The sequence below is a fragment of the Portunus trituberculatus genome, chromosome 46, assembly GCF_017591435.1.
Source record: "Portunus trituberculatus isolate SZX2019 chromosome 46, ASM1759143v1, whole genome shotgun sequence".
Classification (NCBI taxonomy): domain Eukaryota; kingdom Metazoa; phylum Arthropoda; class Malacostraca; order Decapoda; family Portunidae; genus Portunus; species Portunus trituberculatus.
Window position 1 is genome coordinate 19,137,418 of NC_059300.1, and position 16,455 is coordinate 19,153,872.

The 16,455-nt window shown below is 42.9% G+C and overlaps 1 protein-coding gene across 1 annotated transcript in view; it reads right to left on the reverse strand.

The window, feature by feature from the left end:
* The window catches only part of LOC123519891 (receptor-type tyrosine-protein phosphatase epsilon-like), a 443,234-nt gene that overhangs the window by 88,901 nt on the left and 337,878 nt on the right, over positions 1-16,455 (reverse strand). The window contains exon 20 of the mRNA XM_045281528.1: positions 825-935. Within this exon, the coding sequence (XP_045137463.1) occupies positions 825-935 (111 nt within the window). The remainder of the gene's footprint in view (positions 1-824; positions 936-16,455) is intronic.

Consider the following 16,455-nt stretch of genomic DNA (forward strand, 5'->3'; position numbering starts at 1 on the left):
TGCCACACATGGCAGACATGTGGTATGGATTGCAAAACATTGCACAAATTCATCCCCAAGGTAAAAGTTAATCAGTACTCTCAATCATTCATCTCTTTCTCTGGTAAACTCTGGAACTTCCTGCTTGCTTCTTTATTTCCACCTGATTATTTGAGCTCTTTTAAGAGGAAGGGTTCAAGACACTTAGCCTCTACTTTTGATTGTATGAGGACCAGCCTTTCAGTAAGCTTCAACCATTTATCTTTTTTCTTATATACCTGTTTTTGTTGTTCTTGGCTGGTATGCCTCCTACATAAATAAATGAAAACCCCCAAAAAAAAATAAATGAAAAGTCTTGTTTCTCATGTGCATTCTTGTCTACCACACCCATTATGCCAGTCCATGCTTACTGAAAATTGAGTACGTATAATATTTTTGTTCATCAATAAATAAATTAGATATTTTATCAGCAATATGGCATTAAGCTAAAAAATCTTTGTATCTAAATGTGTTATTTACTATCACATGTTTGCCTGTACCCTAAAATATCTCAAGTACATTATGTAGTACAGTGACCTGTATTTTATTGCATTTCACAGACAGCATGAGAGTTTTCAAGATTGTATCTCACTTAATATAAAGTTAATGAATGGGAATAATACTATAATCAATTTTTTTTATCAACAACTTTTATGAGAATGTATCAAATTTGTAAATAAGTTTGCATGTAATAACATAATAAAAATGTTGACCCCTAAAGAATATTACCATGTACCTAGGTATGTAAAAAAAATCTGATTAATGCCTTTTAATACATACATGATTGAATACAAGCCAGAACTGACCAAGAGAGAAGACAGAGTGAAGTGTGACTGCTCTGCTGTGCTGCTGACAACCACCTCAAATCCATCAAAGTTCAAATTCTGTCCAGGATTGAAGTATTCTCCAACTTTTTTCTGAAATAGTTTATCAAATCACAAAAATGGAAAGCAAAGAGATATTAAATACATGAAAACATTACAATGAATAGTAACATATTAAGTAATAATTTGGATATAAAAATCATAAAGTAAATAATTTCTTGAAATTTATACTATTTTATATTCATTCATCATTATTTCACTGCAGTCCTTAGAGGTATTGGGAATGCTAAAAAGTTGTGAACTTATCTGGTGTCACAGGAGGAGGTAGTAGACACCTACCAAAACAATAATTTACTCGGAGTGAGGTCTAACAGCACTAGTTCAGGGGATGCTGTGAACCTTCCTTTAAAGCTAGTTGTGATCTCGCTGAATGTTTCCCTTTGTGTCTCACAACTCTAGGGGGCAGTCACAGCCTGCCCTCTAAAGACAGCTCTTCTTCACACAAAATTACATGCACTTACCACACACACATCCTTCACTTAAAACTCAAAATTCAAAATGGTGACTCCAAATCCAGCCTCAGAGTCCCCTTCTAGGGAGGGGACCAAAAATGTCCCCAGGTTGGACTGCTCTCTTGATGACAACCCTATATGTCTTGACACCTCTCCTCTATTAAACCTCATCTTCTTTTCCTCACCAAAATACAGTTGTCTGTGGCAACCGACAGTAGCCCCTTTTCTGTTTTCTCCTACTTTCTCTATCCTCATTTTTGCTCCAAAGCTGGATGTTGTGTCTATGTGTGCAATGACCTATCTTGGTCTCGTGCCCACGTTCTTGAATCTTCTGAGTTTTCCACCATCTGGCTTAGATTCAATAATCATTCTCTGACTAAATTTATCTGTGCTGTCTATCTCTCTCCTAACTCCTCTGACTATAGTAAATTGTTTGACTATTTAACTTCCAAAGTGGAGCACATTCTGTCCTACCCTTTCGCAGAGATCTCGATCCATCCTTGGAGATTTCAATGTTCACCACCAGCTTTGGCTTTCCTCTTCCTTCACTGACCATCCTGGTAAACTAGCCTTCAACTTTGCTATCCTCCATGACCTAGAGCAATTGGTGCAACACCCTACTCGTATTCCTGACTGTCTTGGAGATACGCCCAACATTCTTGATTTTTTCCTTACCTCTGATCCTTCTGCTTATACTGTTAACCTATCTTCTCTGTTGGACACCTCTGATCAGAATCTCATTTCTGCATCTTGTCCTATTTCTCCAATTCCTCCTCAGGATCCTCCAAAACGGAGGTGCCTCTGGCATTTTGCCTCTGCAAGTTGGGGGGACCTGAGGAGGCATTATGCTGCTTTTCCTTGGAATCATTACTGTTTCCTTGTCAGAGACCCACCACTTTGTGCTGAACACATAACATAGGTGACAGTGTCTGGCATAGAAGTGTACATTCCTCATTCTTTTTTCTCAACCTAAACCTTCTAAATCTTGGTTTAACACAGCCTGCTCTCGTGCTACACATGATAGAGAGCTTGCTCACAAAAGATACTTGAGCCTTCCATCTCCTGAATCTCATACATTTTATATTTCTGCCCAGAATCATGCCAAGTCTGTTCTTCAACTTGCCAAACACTCTTTAATACATAGAAAATGTCAGAAACTTTCAAATTCCAACTCCCCTTGTGATTTCTGGCATCTGGCCAAAAACATCTCAACAAATTTACTTCTTCATCTTTCCCTCCTTTATTTCATCCTGATGGCACCACTGCCATCTCATCTGTCTCTAAAGCTGAACTCTTCTCTCAAACCTTTGCTAACAACTCCACCATGGATGATTCTGGGCTTGTTCTTCCCTCTCCTTTTCCCTATGACTATTTCATACCTACAATTAAAGTTTTTCCATGCCTTCGCTGGCCTAAACCATCGGAAGGCTGGCTTATGGACTTGATGGGGTCCCTCCTATTGTTCTCAAAATTTGTGTTTGCCTGGCAAAACTCTTTCAACAATGTCTATCGACTTCTACCTTTCTTGCTGGAAGTTTGCCTACATTCAGCGTGTTCCTAAAAAGGATGACTGTTCTTATCCCTGTAACTACCGACATATAGCTTTAATCTCTTGCTTGTCGAAAGTTTTTGAATCAATCCACAATAGGAAGATTCTTAAACATCCCAATTAATATCCTCGGTCTGTCCTTTACTCATAATCTTAACTAGAAACTTCACATACCATCTCTTACTGAAGCAGCTTGTATGAAGTTAGGCGTTCTGCGGCGTCTCTGTTTTTTTCTCATTGCTCCAACTATTTACTCTTATATATAGTACTCTTTGCATGTTTCAGGGGGTTCCACTCATAAAGCTTTATTAGATATGGTGGAATCAACAGCTTTTCATCTAATCAACTCCCCTCCTCTGACTGACTGTCTTCAGTCTCTTTCTCACTGCCGAAATGTTGCATCCTTTTCTATCTTCTATTGCTATTTTCATGCTAACTGTTCTACTGATCTTGCTAGCTGCATGCCTCCACTCCTCCTGCAGCCTCGCTGCCCAAGGCTTTCTTCTTCCTCTCATCCCTATTCTGTCCAACCCTCTAATACAGGAGTTAACCAGTACTCTCAATTATTCATACCTTTCACTGGTAAACTCTGGAACTCCCTACCTGCTTCTGTATTTCCATCTTCCTACAACTTGACTTCTTTTAAGAGAGAGGTGTCAAGACATTTGTCCCAGGCTTTCGGCTAATTCTTTCTAATCTTTTGGGGAGACTGCTGTTCCAGTGGGCCTTTTTTTCTAATGTTTTGTTGCCCTTTGCAGCTTTCCCTCTTGCATGTAAAAAAAAAAGAACACCGAGGCTCAGTAACAGACACCAAAAAGCGGGAGCATCTGGGATGACAATTTCTGGTCCTATGAAGGTACTCCCTATTGGCTCTGACTAGGTATAAAAGCCTATCCCCTTCTGAGTCAACCAAGTACTCCGTAAGAGCAGGAATGGTGAAGTTGGACTGAGATTCATCACCTGGAACTTGAGTCTTCACTAGAAAATCAGGAGCTAAAGAAAAAGTCATAGAAGACCAACCGTTAGAGTGACAAACTTCCGCTGAAAACCTATGCAGTTCGATAACTCAATGAGCAGACGCTAAAGCCAAAAGAAAAGAAGATTTTAGTGCAACATTCCTCAATGAAGCCAAACAAAGAGGCTCATAAAGGGATTTCATTAATGACTGTAAAACTAACAACAAGTACTGCGCAGGAATGCGTGGTGAACAGGGAAGAGCCGACTTGGCAAGTCCCCGAAACAAAGCTGACAAATCCAAATCCTGTGAGATATTCAAGCCAGCCTGCTGGAAAATTGAGGCCAAAGCTGAACAATACCCCCTAATGGATGGAAAGGACAAATGCTTTGTGTCCTAAAGAAAAATAAAATAAAAAAGTCTGCTAAGTTCATCACAGAGATGGAAAAAAGATAACAACCTCTCAACTCACCAACCATAAAAGAAAAACCGCTCTGCCTGATAAATTCTGGCAGAGGACTGTCTAACTGGATGGGCCATACATCTAGCAGCCTTCCACGAAAAGCCTCTCTTTTGGAAGAGATGCTGAGAGTCTCTATGCTTGAAGGTGCAGTGTCTCTGGAGACTTGTGAAAGAGGTGGTAATGAGGCTGGCATAGCAGAGAGGCCCATGAAGGCAACACTCGAGGATGGTCCAACAACAGACTCAGAAGCAGAGGAAACCAGTCTGCCTGATGCCACCATGGGACAATCAAAGTTAAGGAAGTACAAGCAGACCCTCTGATCTGAACCAGCACCAAATGAATCTGAGAGAAGGGAGGAAAAGCATACAGATCCAACCCCTCCCATGGAAAGGCAAACACATCCTCTTTCCAAGCTCCTGGGTCTGGCAGGGGAGACAAATACAGAGGTAACTGGTGATTTAAGGACATTGCAAACAGATCCACCTGCGATGTGCACCACATCTGGAAGACCTGCCTGCACACTAATGGATGTAGAGTCCACTCTGACCCCACACACTCGTGACCGAGAATGTCCACCACTGCATTGCATCATCCCGGCATGAACCTGGGGCGAAGAGAGGCTGAGTTGTCCTTGCACCACCGCAAATGTCCCCCGGCAGACCCAACAGAGACTCGGAATGAGTGTCCCCTGAGTTCCATAAATAGGCCACCAATTTCGAATTGTCTGACATGAGAGACACCACTGTGCCTGACAATTCCTGCTGAAAGGACTGCAGAGCCTAGAAAACAGCCATCATCTCCAGGTGGTTGATGTGAAACCTCTGCTCCTGTGGAGACCACACTCCTGAGATGAAAGAGTCCCCCAGATGAGCACCTCAACTGTGAAGGGATACGTTGAAAAACAGAGACTGTTCCGGAGGAGCCATCACAAAGAGAGATCCCCTGAGAAGATGACCCAGATCCATCCATCACGAGGGTCTGCTTGACACAGCTGTAAAGGAGGAATCTGCCACCAGGGTGGCTCTGATGCTGCCCTCTAGTATTTCTTCAGGCACCACTGAAGGGACAAAGAGTGTACTTGGTCACCCAGGACCAGTCTCTCCAAGGAAGCCAGATGACCCAGGAGTGAACTCCATAGAGACACCATAGGGGCTCTGTGATCTAGAAAACTCTTTGGCACAGACAGAAATCAGCTGACCCTTTTTGGCCATGGAAAACCCAGAGCCCTTACTGAATCCAGCACCATGCCCAGGTACTGTTTCCTTTGGCTGGATACCAGGTCTAATTTGGACAGATTGATCTGAATACCCAACTGAGCACACAGCCACAAGACAGCCCAGGTGGCACCTATGCGCTCCTGAGAGTGGGCCCTGTGACTAGCCAATTGTCCAGGTAAAGGTGCAGGGAGATATCATGTCAATGAACCCATGAAGATACTGGCACCATCACCTTGGTAAAGACCTGCAGGGCAGCGGTGAGGCCAAAACAAAACTTTGAACTGAAAAACCTTGTCTTGCCAAATGAACTGCAAGTACTTGCAAGAACAAGGGTGGATTTGAACTTAGAAATACACGTTCCTCAGATACAGAGACACCATCCAATCCCCCATGTTTATAGACTCCAAAACTGATGCTGCCATCTCCATTGAGAAGGGACTGACCACTAAAAACTTGCTCAAATTTGAGAGGTCGAACACAGGTCTCCAACCCCCTGTTAACTTGTGTAAGAGGAACAGACAGGCATAAAAGCCATTTAGCTTGCTGACCACAAGCTCCATGGTCCTTTTGGCCAACATGTCCTGCACCATTAAGTCCAAGGTCACATGACAATCCGAGAAGAGAAGGAGATGGAGAAGGAAAGGGGAAGCCTGTCTCCTCTTACTTGGATGGGCTGAATAATAGCCTTAGGCTCCTGGCCTCAGCTGTTAATTACGTGAATCAGCTACGCAAGGATGTGGCTAAAATTCATGTCAATGACTCGGCACTTGCCAAATTGTGCAAATGGGACTGTGAAGTTGGAAGAGAAGATTTATTTCCCTTTAATGTCACGAAGAAGTGTGACAAGATTCGCCGAACAAGGAAGCTGGGAAGGCCTTCATTCCGCCCCCATAGGACTTCTGCTTCAAGGAGGTTTACCCCATACAGCCAGTCCTTTGGCAGTCCAGCAACCCTCCACAGTCAAGGCTGAGGTCTACTTCTAGGCCTTTTTTAGGGCAGAAGGCTTTACAAGAATCGCCAGTAGGTACTTTTCCAGTAAGTACCATTACCTTTCCCTTGCTGAATACCCCAAATAATTTTGTTAGTGGTAAGATTTTTGCAGCCAGACAAATTTGGCAGGACTTATCTACAGATCAGTGGATCCATGATGTTGTCCATGGTAAGATTTTTCAGTTCCATACCCTTCCTACTCAAACGGTGCTGCCTGGACCTCTGGATCTCTCTGCTTCTGATCGCTCTGCATTAGACACTGCCATGCTGGAGTTTATTAGGCGGGGAGTGGTTGAAGTCTGTGACACTTATTCCAATCAAGGCTTCTTTTCCAACATTTTTCCTACTATAAAGAAGGATGGTACAGCCAGAGTTATTCTGAACCTCAAAGAACTAAATGAATTTATTCCCCATATACATTTTAAAATGGATACTCTTAAAGAGGTCATACATTTAATTCAACACAACTGCTTTTTTTGCTACCTGTGATTTTAAAGATGCTAATTTTTCAGTTTTTGTTAGGCCTGAAGATAGGAAATGGCTTAGATTCTTTTGGAAGGGTCAACCTTATCAATTTACCTGTTTGCCGCAAGGCTTAACTTCTGCTCCTCGGATCTTTACCAAGCTCCTTAAACCAGTTCTCTCACACCTGCATAAACTTGGAATTACTGTGGTCTCATACATTGATGATTGCATTTTTATTGCAGCCTCTAGCAAGGAACTCCAACAACATGTCTGTTATGTCTTACACCTTTTTGATTCTGTGAGTCTCACAGTTAATGCATTAAAATTATCTCTAGACCCTTCCCAAGAGGTGGATTTCCTTGGGGTTGTGTTGAACTCAGTTAATATGACAGCTACCTTAGTCTCATATAGAAAAGAATGGATTAAAGCAAAAGGCTTACAATTATTACAGGGTGACATTACATGACTTAGCTTCTTTCATTGGTTTGGCCATGGCTGCTGACCAGGAGGTGGAACTTGCCCCTCTCAGATACAAGTGTCTGGAGATAATCAGGAACAGGGAACTGGCCTGCAATTATGGTAACTACCTTTCAGAGGTTAGTTTGGACTCCCATGCCTTAGGTATCATCAAATGGTGGGTTTACAACATAGATTCCCAGACTAAGTCTCTGCGCTCCTCCCCCCCTCTCTTTGAGTTGTTTGCTGATGCGTCTTTGACAGGCTCGGGTGCGTCTGTGGGACCATCTAAGACAGGTGGCCACTAGGCCCATAACTGCTTAGAGTTGAAAGCTATTCTCTTTGGTTTACAATCCCTTTGCAGGAAGTATAGACGTTCACATCTGTTTTCGCTCTGACAACACTACTGCCATCGCTTGTCTGAACCGCTCTGGAAGCACAAAGTTTAACCTTAATACTTTAACAGGCGAAATTTTTTCATGGGCTGAGTCACGTGGCATTACATTATCAGCAGAATTTGTCAAGGGACTTCACAATATAGATGCTGATAAGGAATCTAGATTAAAAAATATTGATACTGAATGGATGCTGCTGCCCCATATTTTCAGAAAGCTCTGTCAGATACTTTTTACGCCAGAAATTGACTTATTTGCTTCTAGGCTCAATGCTCAAGTGGCTTCTTATGTTTCTTGGAAACCATATCCTAATATTAATATCATATATTAATGCCTTCACTCTTGACTGGTCCAACAGGAGCTTATATGCCTTTCCTCCCTTCAGCATGATTTCCAGGGTTTTGAAGAAACTTCAGGAATCCCAGGTGACCCTGCTTGCTGTTCTTCTGCTATGGCCAACTCAGGCATGGTTTCCGGTCGCTCTCCACTTACTGGCTCGACCTCCCCTCATACTTCTTCGGCACCGTTTGATTCTACCACAAGATCCAACTCTTACACACCCACGGGGTCGCAACCCGGTACTAGCTGCAATGCTATTATCAGGAGATCCTTTGAAAACCGAGGACTTTCGCCAGAGATTGCCTGATTTCTCATTGGATTATGGAGGCAAGGTACTTTACTACAATATAAGCCACATATCAACAGATGGGTGTCTTTTTGCTTCAGCAGGGAAGTTGATCCTTTTCAGCCACCTTTAGCCTCCTTCTTGAACTTCCTTTTGCTGGAGTTTAGGAAAGGAGAGGGACGTAGCTATAACATAACATAACATAACATAAATAATAGGATAACAAAGGGCCACCAGGGCCCATCTAGGTTATCTTGTATCAGTCGCACAGCGACCTCGTCATCAGTACTTAAAGATACACTTACAAGTACACAATACATTATATACTAATTCTAAATATTTGGGCCATTAATAGGGCTAAGTCCTGCAACGAATTTCTCTACAATCTGTGATCCCCATACATGGGGATCATGTCTTGTTTAACTATAGTAAATTTCTTATAAAAACTATCATGCAGCGCAATACATAATTACAAATCTAATAAATTTAAGTGCTTATCTAATTTGTTTTCAAACATTGTCAAACAAGTGCTATTTACAACCCTCTCTGGCAATGCATTCCAGAAGTCTACCACCCTATGACTAAAGAAATATTTTCTTATATCTAACCTGCAGCCTTGCTTTAAAATCTTCCTGCCATGATTTCTAGTCCTACTTCCCTCCTCTAATATAAAGAAAAATCTCACATCTATGTAGTTTGTAACTGAGAACATTTTAAATAACTCTATCATATCCCCTCTTATACATCTCCTCTCAAATGAAAACATGTTAATTCCTTTAATCTATCTCTATACTCCAGGCGCTTTAATGCTGGTATCATCCTAGTTGCTCTTCTCTGAACTGCTTCTAACATGTTGATATCCTGCCTATAATGGGGTGACCAGGCCTGTATGCAATACTCTAAATAGGGCCTAACATAGGAATTATATAAGCTACGCACCACTTCCTTACTTTAATAACTAACATTTCTATTTATAAAACCCAGGATCCTATTTGCCCTATTTCTTGCTTCTAAACATTGCTTTGAAAATTTCATAGTCCTGTCTATCACTACTCTTAAATCCTTTCCCTCCTCTACCGCCTCTAGCCAACATCCCTCCATCTCATAGCTAAAATTTGTGCTGTCTTTACCTAAATGCATAACCTGACACTCTTCAGAATTAAACTCCATCTGCCACCTGTCTGCCCATGCTATCAGCCTGTCCAGGTCTCGTTGTATTCTGTAATTGTCCTTTTCACCCTGAAAAGTTCTATGAATACCATCTGTTCTCCAATTTCAGCTATGGCTCAGATAAATGACAGTCCTGCAGGACAGCACCCACTAGTCAGTAGATTCCTGAAGTCAGTCTTCCAGGAGAGGCCTTCCTTTCCCCGCGGTTCTACCACCTGGGACTCTGATATTGTGCTCACTTATATTAAGTCTTTGGGACCAAACTCTTCTTTGTCAAATTTACAATTGTCCAGGAAACTTACAGTCTTGATGCTGTTGCTCTCTGGCCAATGTGGCCAGACCCTACACCTGCTGGATATTAGAAATATGACACTTTCTGACACAAAAATTTTCTTCATAATAGGCGACACACTGAAAACCTCTCGGCCAGGTTCCCATCTGTCAGAATTATGCTTTGTGCCTTACCCTCTTGATAAGCTGGTATGTGTTCACACTACTATCAGAGATTACCTAGACAGAACTTTGCCCTATAGAGGAATAACTACTTCTTTTTTCCTAACAGCAAAACGCCCCTACCATATGGCCTCTCGGGACACATTAAGACGGACTCGGGATATGATGATAGCCGCTGGTATTGACCTCTCACTTTTTTCTCCACATTCCACCAGATCAGCATCATCTAGTAAAGCGGCTTTGAAGTTGCCTCTCTCCACTATTTTGTCCACTGTTGGCTGGTCTAGAGAGTCTACTTTTGCCAAGTTTTATAAGAGACCTTTGGAGGACCATGGGCGGTTTGCCACAGCAGTTCTGACTGCTGGTGATGAAGACTAGACATGGAGGTTCCACGTTTGAAACTCCTTTTTTGTAAACACTTCTGTTTAGCTGTGTTGTTGCTTGACATTATATATATATATATATATATATATATATATATATATATATATATATATATATATATATATATTTTTTTTTTTTTTTTTTTTTTTTCCCCCTTCTACTACACACAATCTGTTCTGGTGTGCATTGAGTATATGGTATATTATATTGCATTACATGTGATTCAACTGTTAGAGTTTCGTTTAAATGTCGTGAAGTGAAGTTGTAAGATTAAACAAGTACTTACCAAGTATGAAGTTTGATCATAATTTCACAAACATTTAAACTGCGTCACTGAGGTATTAAATGCCCTCCCTGTCCCTCCCTTTCTGTTTTTTTAAATGGCCAGCTGCTTCCTCCAACCCATTTTTTTCTGAAGGACTGACATGAGGCGCACACGGCGAGCATCTCATTTAATACCTCAGTGACGCAGTTTAAATGTTCATGAAATTATCATCAAACTTCATACTTGGTACGTACTCGTTTAATCTTACAATTAAGTTGTAGTAAAGATGGAAATACAGAAGCAGGTAGAGATTGAGTTCCAGAGTTTACCAGTGAAAGGTACGAATGATTGAGAATACTGGTTAACTCTTGTATTAAAAGGTTGGACAGAATGGGGATGAGAGGGAGAAGAAAGCCTTGTGCAGCAAGGCTGCAGGAGGAGGGGAGGCATGCAGTTAGCAAGATCAATAGAGCAGTAAGCATGAAAATACCAATAAAAGATAGAAAGAGATGAAACATTTCAGGAGTGAGAAAAAGGCTGAAGACAGTCAGTTATAGGAGGGGAGTTGATGAGACAAATAGCTCTTGATTTCACCCTATCTAATAAACCTGTATGAATGGAACTGTCCCCCCCCCCAACAAGTGAAAAGTACTCCATACAAGGATGGATATGGCCTTTGTACAGAGTTAGTAGTTCAAGGGGTGAGAAAAACTAGCAGAGACACTGCAGAATGCCTAACTTTATAGAAGCTGTTTTAACAAGAGATGAGATGTGAAGTTTCTAGTTAAGATCTTGAGTACAGTCAACCCTCGGCTATCGCGACTTCGGCTATCACATTTTATTGCTATCACGCACCCATGAAAAGCTGCTCAAATTTCATTATCGCGATCTCAGATGTCTGCTATCGTGAGCCCAGCCATGACGTCACGGATTATCTGAGCACTCATTGACCAAAACCGCCTTTCCGCCAAGATCAATTCGGCTATGGCATGGCTATTTCGGCCCCAATTGGGCGCGATAGCCGAGGGTTAACTGTAAAGGACAGACTGAGGATATCTAGTGTGGAAGATGGGAAACAGTTGAGTGTCATTGAAGAAGACGGGATAGTTGTCTGGAAAGTTGTGACGAGTTGATAGATGAAGGAATTGAGTTTTGTGGCGTTCTGTGGTGTCCCTGCATGATCTGTTGACTTTCTGAAGGATTGTCATCTTTGAAAGGATGTGGAAAAATGTAGGGTGGTATCATCAGCTTAGGAGTGGATAAGGCAAGAACTTTGGTTAAGAAGGTCATTAATGAATAATAAGAGAGTAGGTGATAGGAGAGAACCCTGGGGAACACCACTGTTAATATATTTAAGAGAAGACTGGTGGCTGTCTACCACAGCTGCAATAGAAAGGTGGGAAAGGAAACTTGAGATAATGTTACAGAGATAAGGATAGAAACCATAGAAGGACAGTTTTGAAATCAAAGCTTTGTGCCAGACTCTATCAAAAGCTTTTGATATGTCTAATGGAACAGTAAAAGTTTCTTCAAAACCCCTAAAAAAGGATGACCAAGTGTTACGGCCCGCCCGTAACATACTCCACTACCATCACCTCCTCCGCTTGTTACCTCGTTCGCCACCTCTCCACCTCCCCTTCCACATCACCGTCTCATGAACTTTCCACGTCACCGTCTCATGAAGCCCCGCTACTGTCCCGAAGTTGGATTCACGCGGCCCCATTCGACTCAAGCGGAAGTGTCAAGCAAGCTCCCCTGACTTCTGGAAGTCAGTCGAGGTCAAGGCCTCAACCAGTGAACACAACGCCTCTTGGATCAACCTCACCCAGCACTTCACCACTGCGACACCTCATAAGTATCACTTCCCCTCATCTCGTGTTTTCCACATTGCCTCCATATAGGATTAGTATTATTGTTAGGTATTAAGTTGGGTTCTTTATTGTTGTTTATTTATGTGTTATATGTATATGTGTATGTCATTTTCATGTGTTTCATGTTATATCTATATGTGTATGTCAGTTTCATTATTGGGTTATTAAATAGCTTCTTAAGTGCCCCCCTTTGCATTTCCTCACCAGTTGAACCTGCAGTGTTTTTTTTTATTGTTATTGTTCACCGGCTCCCCGATGCCAATCTTACCCGTTTAACCGGTGCACGTAACACCAAGACTCAGTAAGGAATGCCAGGAAATCACCAGTAGAGTAACCTTGATGGAAACCATACTGGCGATCAGATAGAAGATTGTAAAGTGACAGATGTTTAAGAACCTTCCCGATGAGGATAGATTAAAAAAACTTAGACAAGCAAGAGATTAAAGCTACAGGAAGAGAGATTAAAACAGTCACCCTTTTTAGGAACAGGCTGAATGTAGGCAAACTTCCAGCAAGAAGGAAAGGTAGAAGTCGACAGGCATAGTTGAAAGAGTTATCCAGACAAGGTGCAAGTATGGAGGCACAGTTTTTTGGAACATAAGGAGGGACCCCATCAGGTCCATAAGCCTTCCAGGGGATTTATGCCAGCGAGGGCATGGAAAACATAATTACGAAGAATTTTTATTTAAGATATGAAATAGTCAGAGGGAAGAGGAGAGGAAGGGACAAGCCCAGAATCATCAAAGGTAGAGATTTTAGGAAAGGTTTGAGAGATGAGTTCAGCTTTAGAAATAGATGAGATGACAGTGCTGCCATCAGGATAACATAAACGAGGGAAAGATGAAGAAGCAAAATTATTGGAGATGGTTTGGGCCAGATGTCAGAAGTCACAAGGGGAGTCAGATTTTGAAAGATTTTTACATTTTCTATTTATGAAAAAGTGTTTGGCAAGTTGAAGTACAGACTTGGCATGATTCAGGGCAGAAATATAAAGTGTATGAGATTCAGGAGATGAAAGGCTCAAGTACCTTTTGTGGGCAACTTCTGTTACATATAGCACGAAAACAGGCTGTGTTAAACCAAGGTTTAGAAGGTTTAGGTTAAGAAAGAAAATGAGGAATGTACATCTCCATGCCAGACACTATCACTTCCGTTATGCATTCAGCACACAGAGATGGGTCTCTGACATGGAAACAGTAATCATTCCAGGGAAAATCAGCATACCACCTCCTCAGGTCCCCCAATCTGGCAGAGGTAAAATGCCAAAGGTACATCTGCTTTGGGAGATCTTGAGGAGGAATTGGAGAAATAGGACAAGATACAGAAATGAGATTGTTATTGGAGGAACCCGACAGAGAAAATAGGGTAACAGCAAAAGTTGAAGGATTAGAGGTGAGGAAAAGATAAAAAAAAATGCTGGGCGTATCTTGAGGACGGTCAGGAATATGAGTAGGATGTTGCACCAGCTGCTCTAGTTCATGGAGGATAGCAAAGTTGAAGGCTAATTCATCAGGGTAGTCAGTGAAGGGAGAGGAAAGCCAAAGCTGGTGATGAACATTGAAATCTCCAAGGATGAAGATCTCCGCAAAAAGGTAGAGGGATAGAATGTGCTCTACTTTGGAAGTTAAACAGTCAAAGAATTTAATATAGTCAGAGGAGTTAGGGGAGAAATGAACAGCACAGATAAATTTAGTTAGAGAGTGACTGAGTCAAAGCCAGATGGTGGAGAACTTAGAAGATTCAAGAGTGCGGGCACACAAACAAGGCACATAGACGCAACATCCAGCTTTGTAACGAAAATGAGAATAGAGAAAATAGGAGGGAATAGAGAAAGGGCTACTATCAGTTACCTCAGACAGCTGTGTTTCAGTGAGGAAAAGAAGATGTGTTTCAGTGAGGAAAAGAAAATGAGGTTTAGTAGAGGTTGCTCTCACAGGGTGCAGACGCTGAACCCTGAAAAGAAGAGGCCAATCCCCATATCACAGAAAAGAGTACACGTTACTGAAAAGTCAAGTGCTTAATGTCTTGTACCCTGGTCACCACCACTGGGTCAAAAAGCACGTCTGAAAAGAGAGAAAGAAGAAGCTGGTGCTTCTTCCTATCAGAAAAGCTATGATGCAATGAATTCACTACAGCCTGCCTCCGTAATATAAGGAGTCTACAATGTAGCTCCTCAGCAGGATGAAGAATGTCCTTATTAGCCTTACCAGTGCCAACAAAAATACCAAAACGTCCTGATCCATGCTAGAAGCAGCACCAACCCATGTAGCCAAGGAGGCAATGTCAGCCATGGAGCCACACACTTTCTCCATTTGCACCAATAGGCAGGAGGAGCCAGTGAGGCCTCCTCAAGTAGATAAAAAGAACTGGCCCAGCCATAGAAGTCCCTAGGCAACTGAAAATTGGCTGAGCAAGGCTTAGGCTCCTTCAGGAACCTGCACTGGGAGAGTGAGTGAGGGCTGACAAGACAAAACTCAGCCCTGTGTCCTTTCTACACCCATAAGCTGGGATGAGGAAGGAACCTCAGGAGAAGGCAAATGATGATAGGCCCTCACTTGGTTTATGAGATGCAAAAAAATGGGAAAACACCTTCTTGATTGGGAGGAACTTTCTCCTCATCATCCTCACAGGTCACAGCATTAAAAAGGGAGTGGCCAACTGGCATTGGAGCCAAAAGACCTTGGTCCACCCTACTGCCACCAAGCACAGGAGCTGGTTGGCCAGCCTCAACAGAAGCCTCTTTAATAAGTGGAATAAGCAGAAGGCTGCCCGGCACATACTCACCAAGGTCCACATGGTCCAAACCACTGCGAGGAAGAGGATGGCCGCCAGGCATGGGAGCTGAAAGGCACACACCAACCCCTACACAAGGAACATATATCTGGTCGTCCGACATGGGAGCCTTGTGGCTGACACCAACACTCATATTCTGGTTAGGGAGAAGGCCTCAACATCCTGGAAGGGAATCTGACTTCAGGCGTGGGAGTTGTATGCTAGACACCAGCCTCAACATCCTGTAAAGGAGTCTGGCCATCAGGTATGAGAGCTCATATTCTGGTTAGGGAGAAGGCCTCAACATCCTGGAAGGGAATCTGACTTCAGGCGTGGGAGTTGTATGCTAGACGCCAGCCTCAACATCCTGTAAAGGAGTCTGGCCATCAGGTATGAGAGCTGTATGGCAGACACTGACCTCCATATCCTGAGTAGTGGGGTAGCTGCTGGGCATGAGAGGTGGATGGCTGTCACCAACCCCACTGCCATGACGACTGCCAAAAGTACCAGGAGCACCAGGCATTTCCTTACCTGTACTGCGGATAAAACCACATGAGGGGATAAGAGGCTGGCTGCCAGGCATGGGAGCCATATGGTAGATGCCATCATCAATATCATGGATAGGAGTCTGGCCACCATGCATGGGAGATGTATGGCAGATGCCAACCTCTGTATCCTGGGTAGTGGGGTGACCGCCAGGCATGGGAGTCAGATGGCTTTTGCCAACACCAGCCCTGTAAACAGTGCGAAAAGTACCAAGGGCACTGTGCACTGCCTTATCTGTCCCAGGAACTGAGCCATGGCTGCCACTTGTTGTTATTGTTGGGCCTGCAGCAGACGCCAGTACCATCTCAACCTTGGGATCAGAAGCACCAGCTGGTCCAGCCCGCCCTGGCTTTTGCATAGCCCCACTCATTCCCAGCTGGGAATTGACTACCTGTGAAGCTGGAGACTGGAAACCAGAGAAGGGAGAACTCTGGGAAGAGGAGGCAAAGAGGGAAAGCCAGTCCAACATCTCTTCCATCCTACACATACATTTCTGTTGCTACCGTGATGAAGGGGAAGACTTAT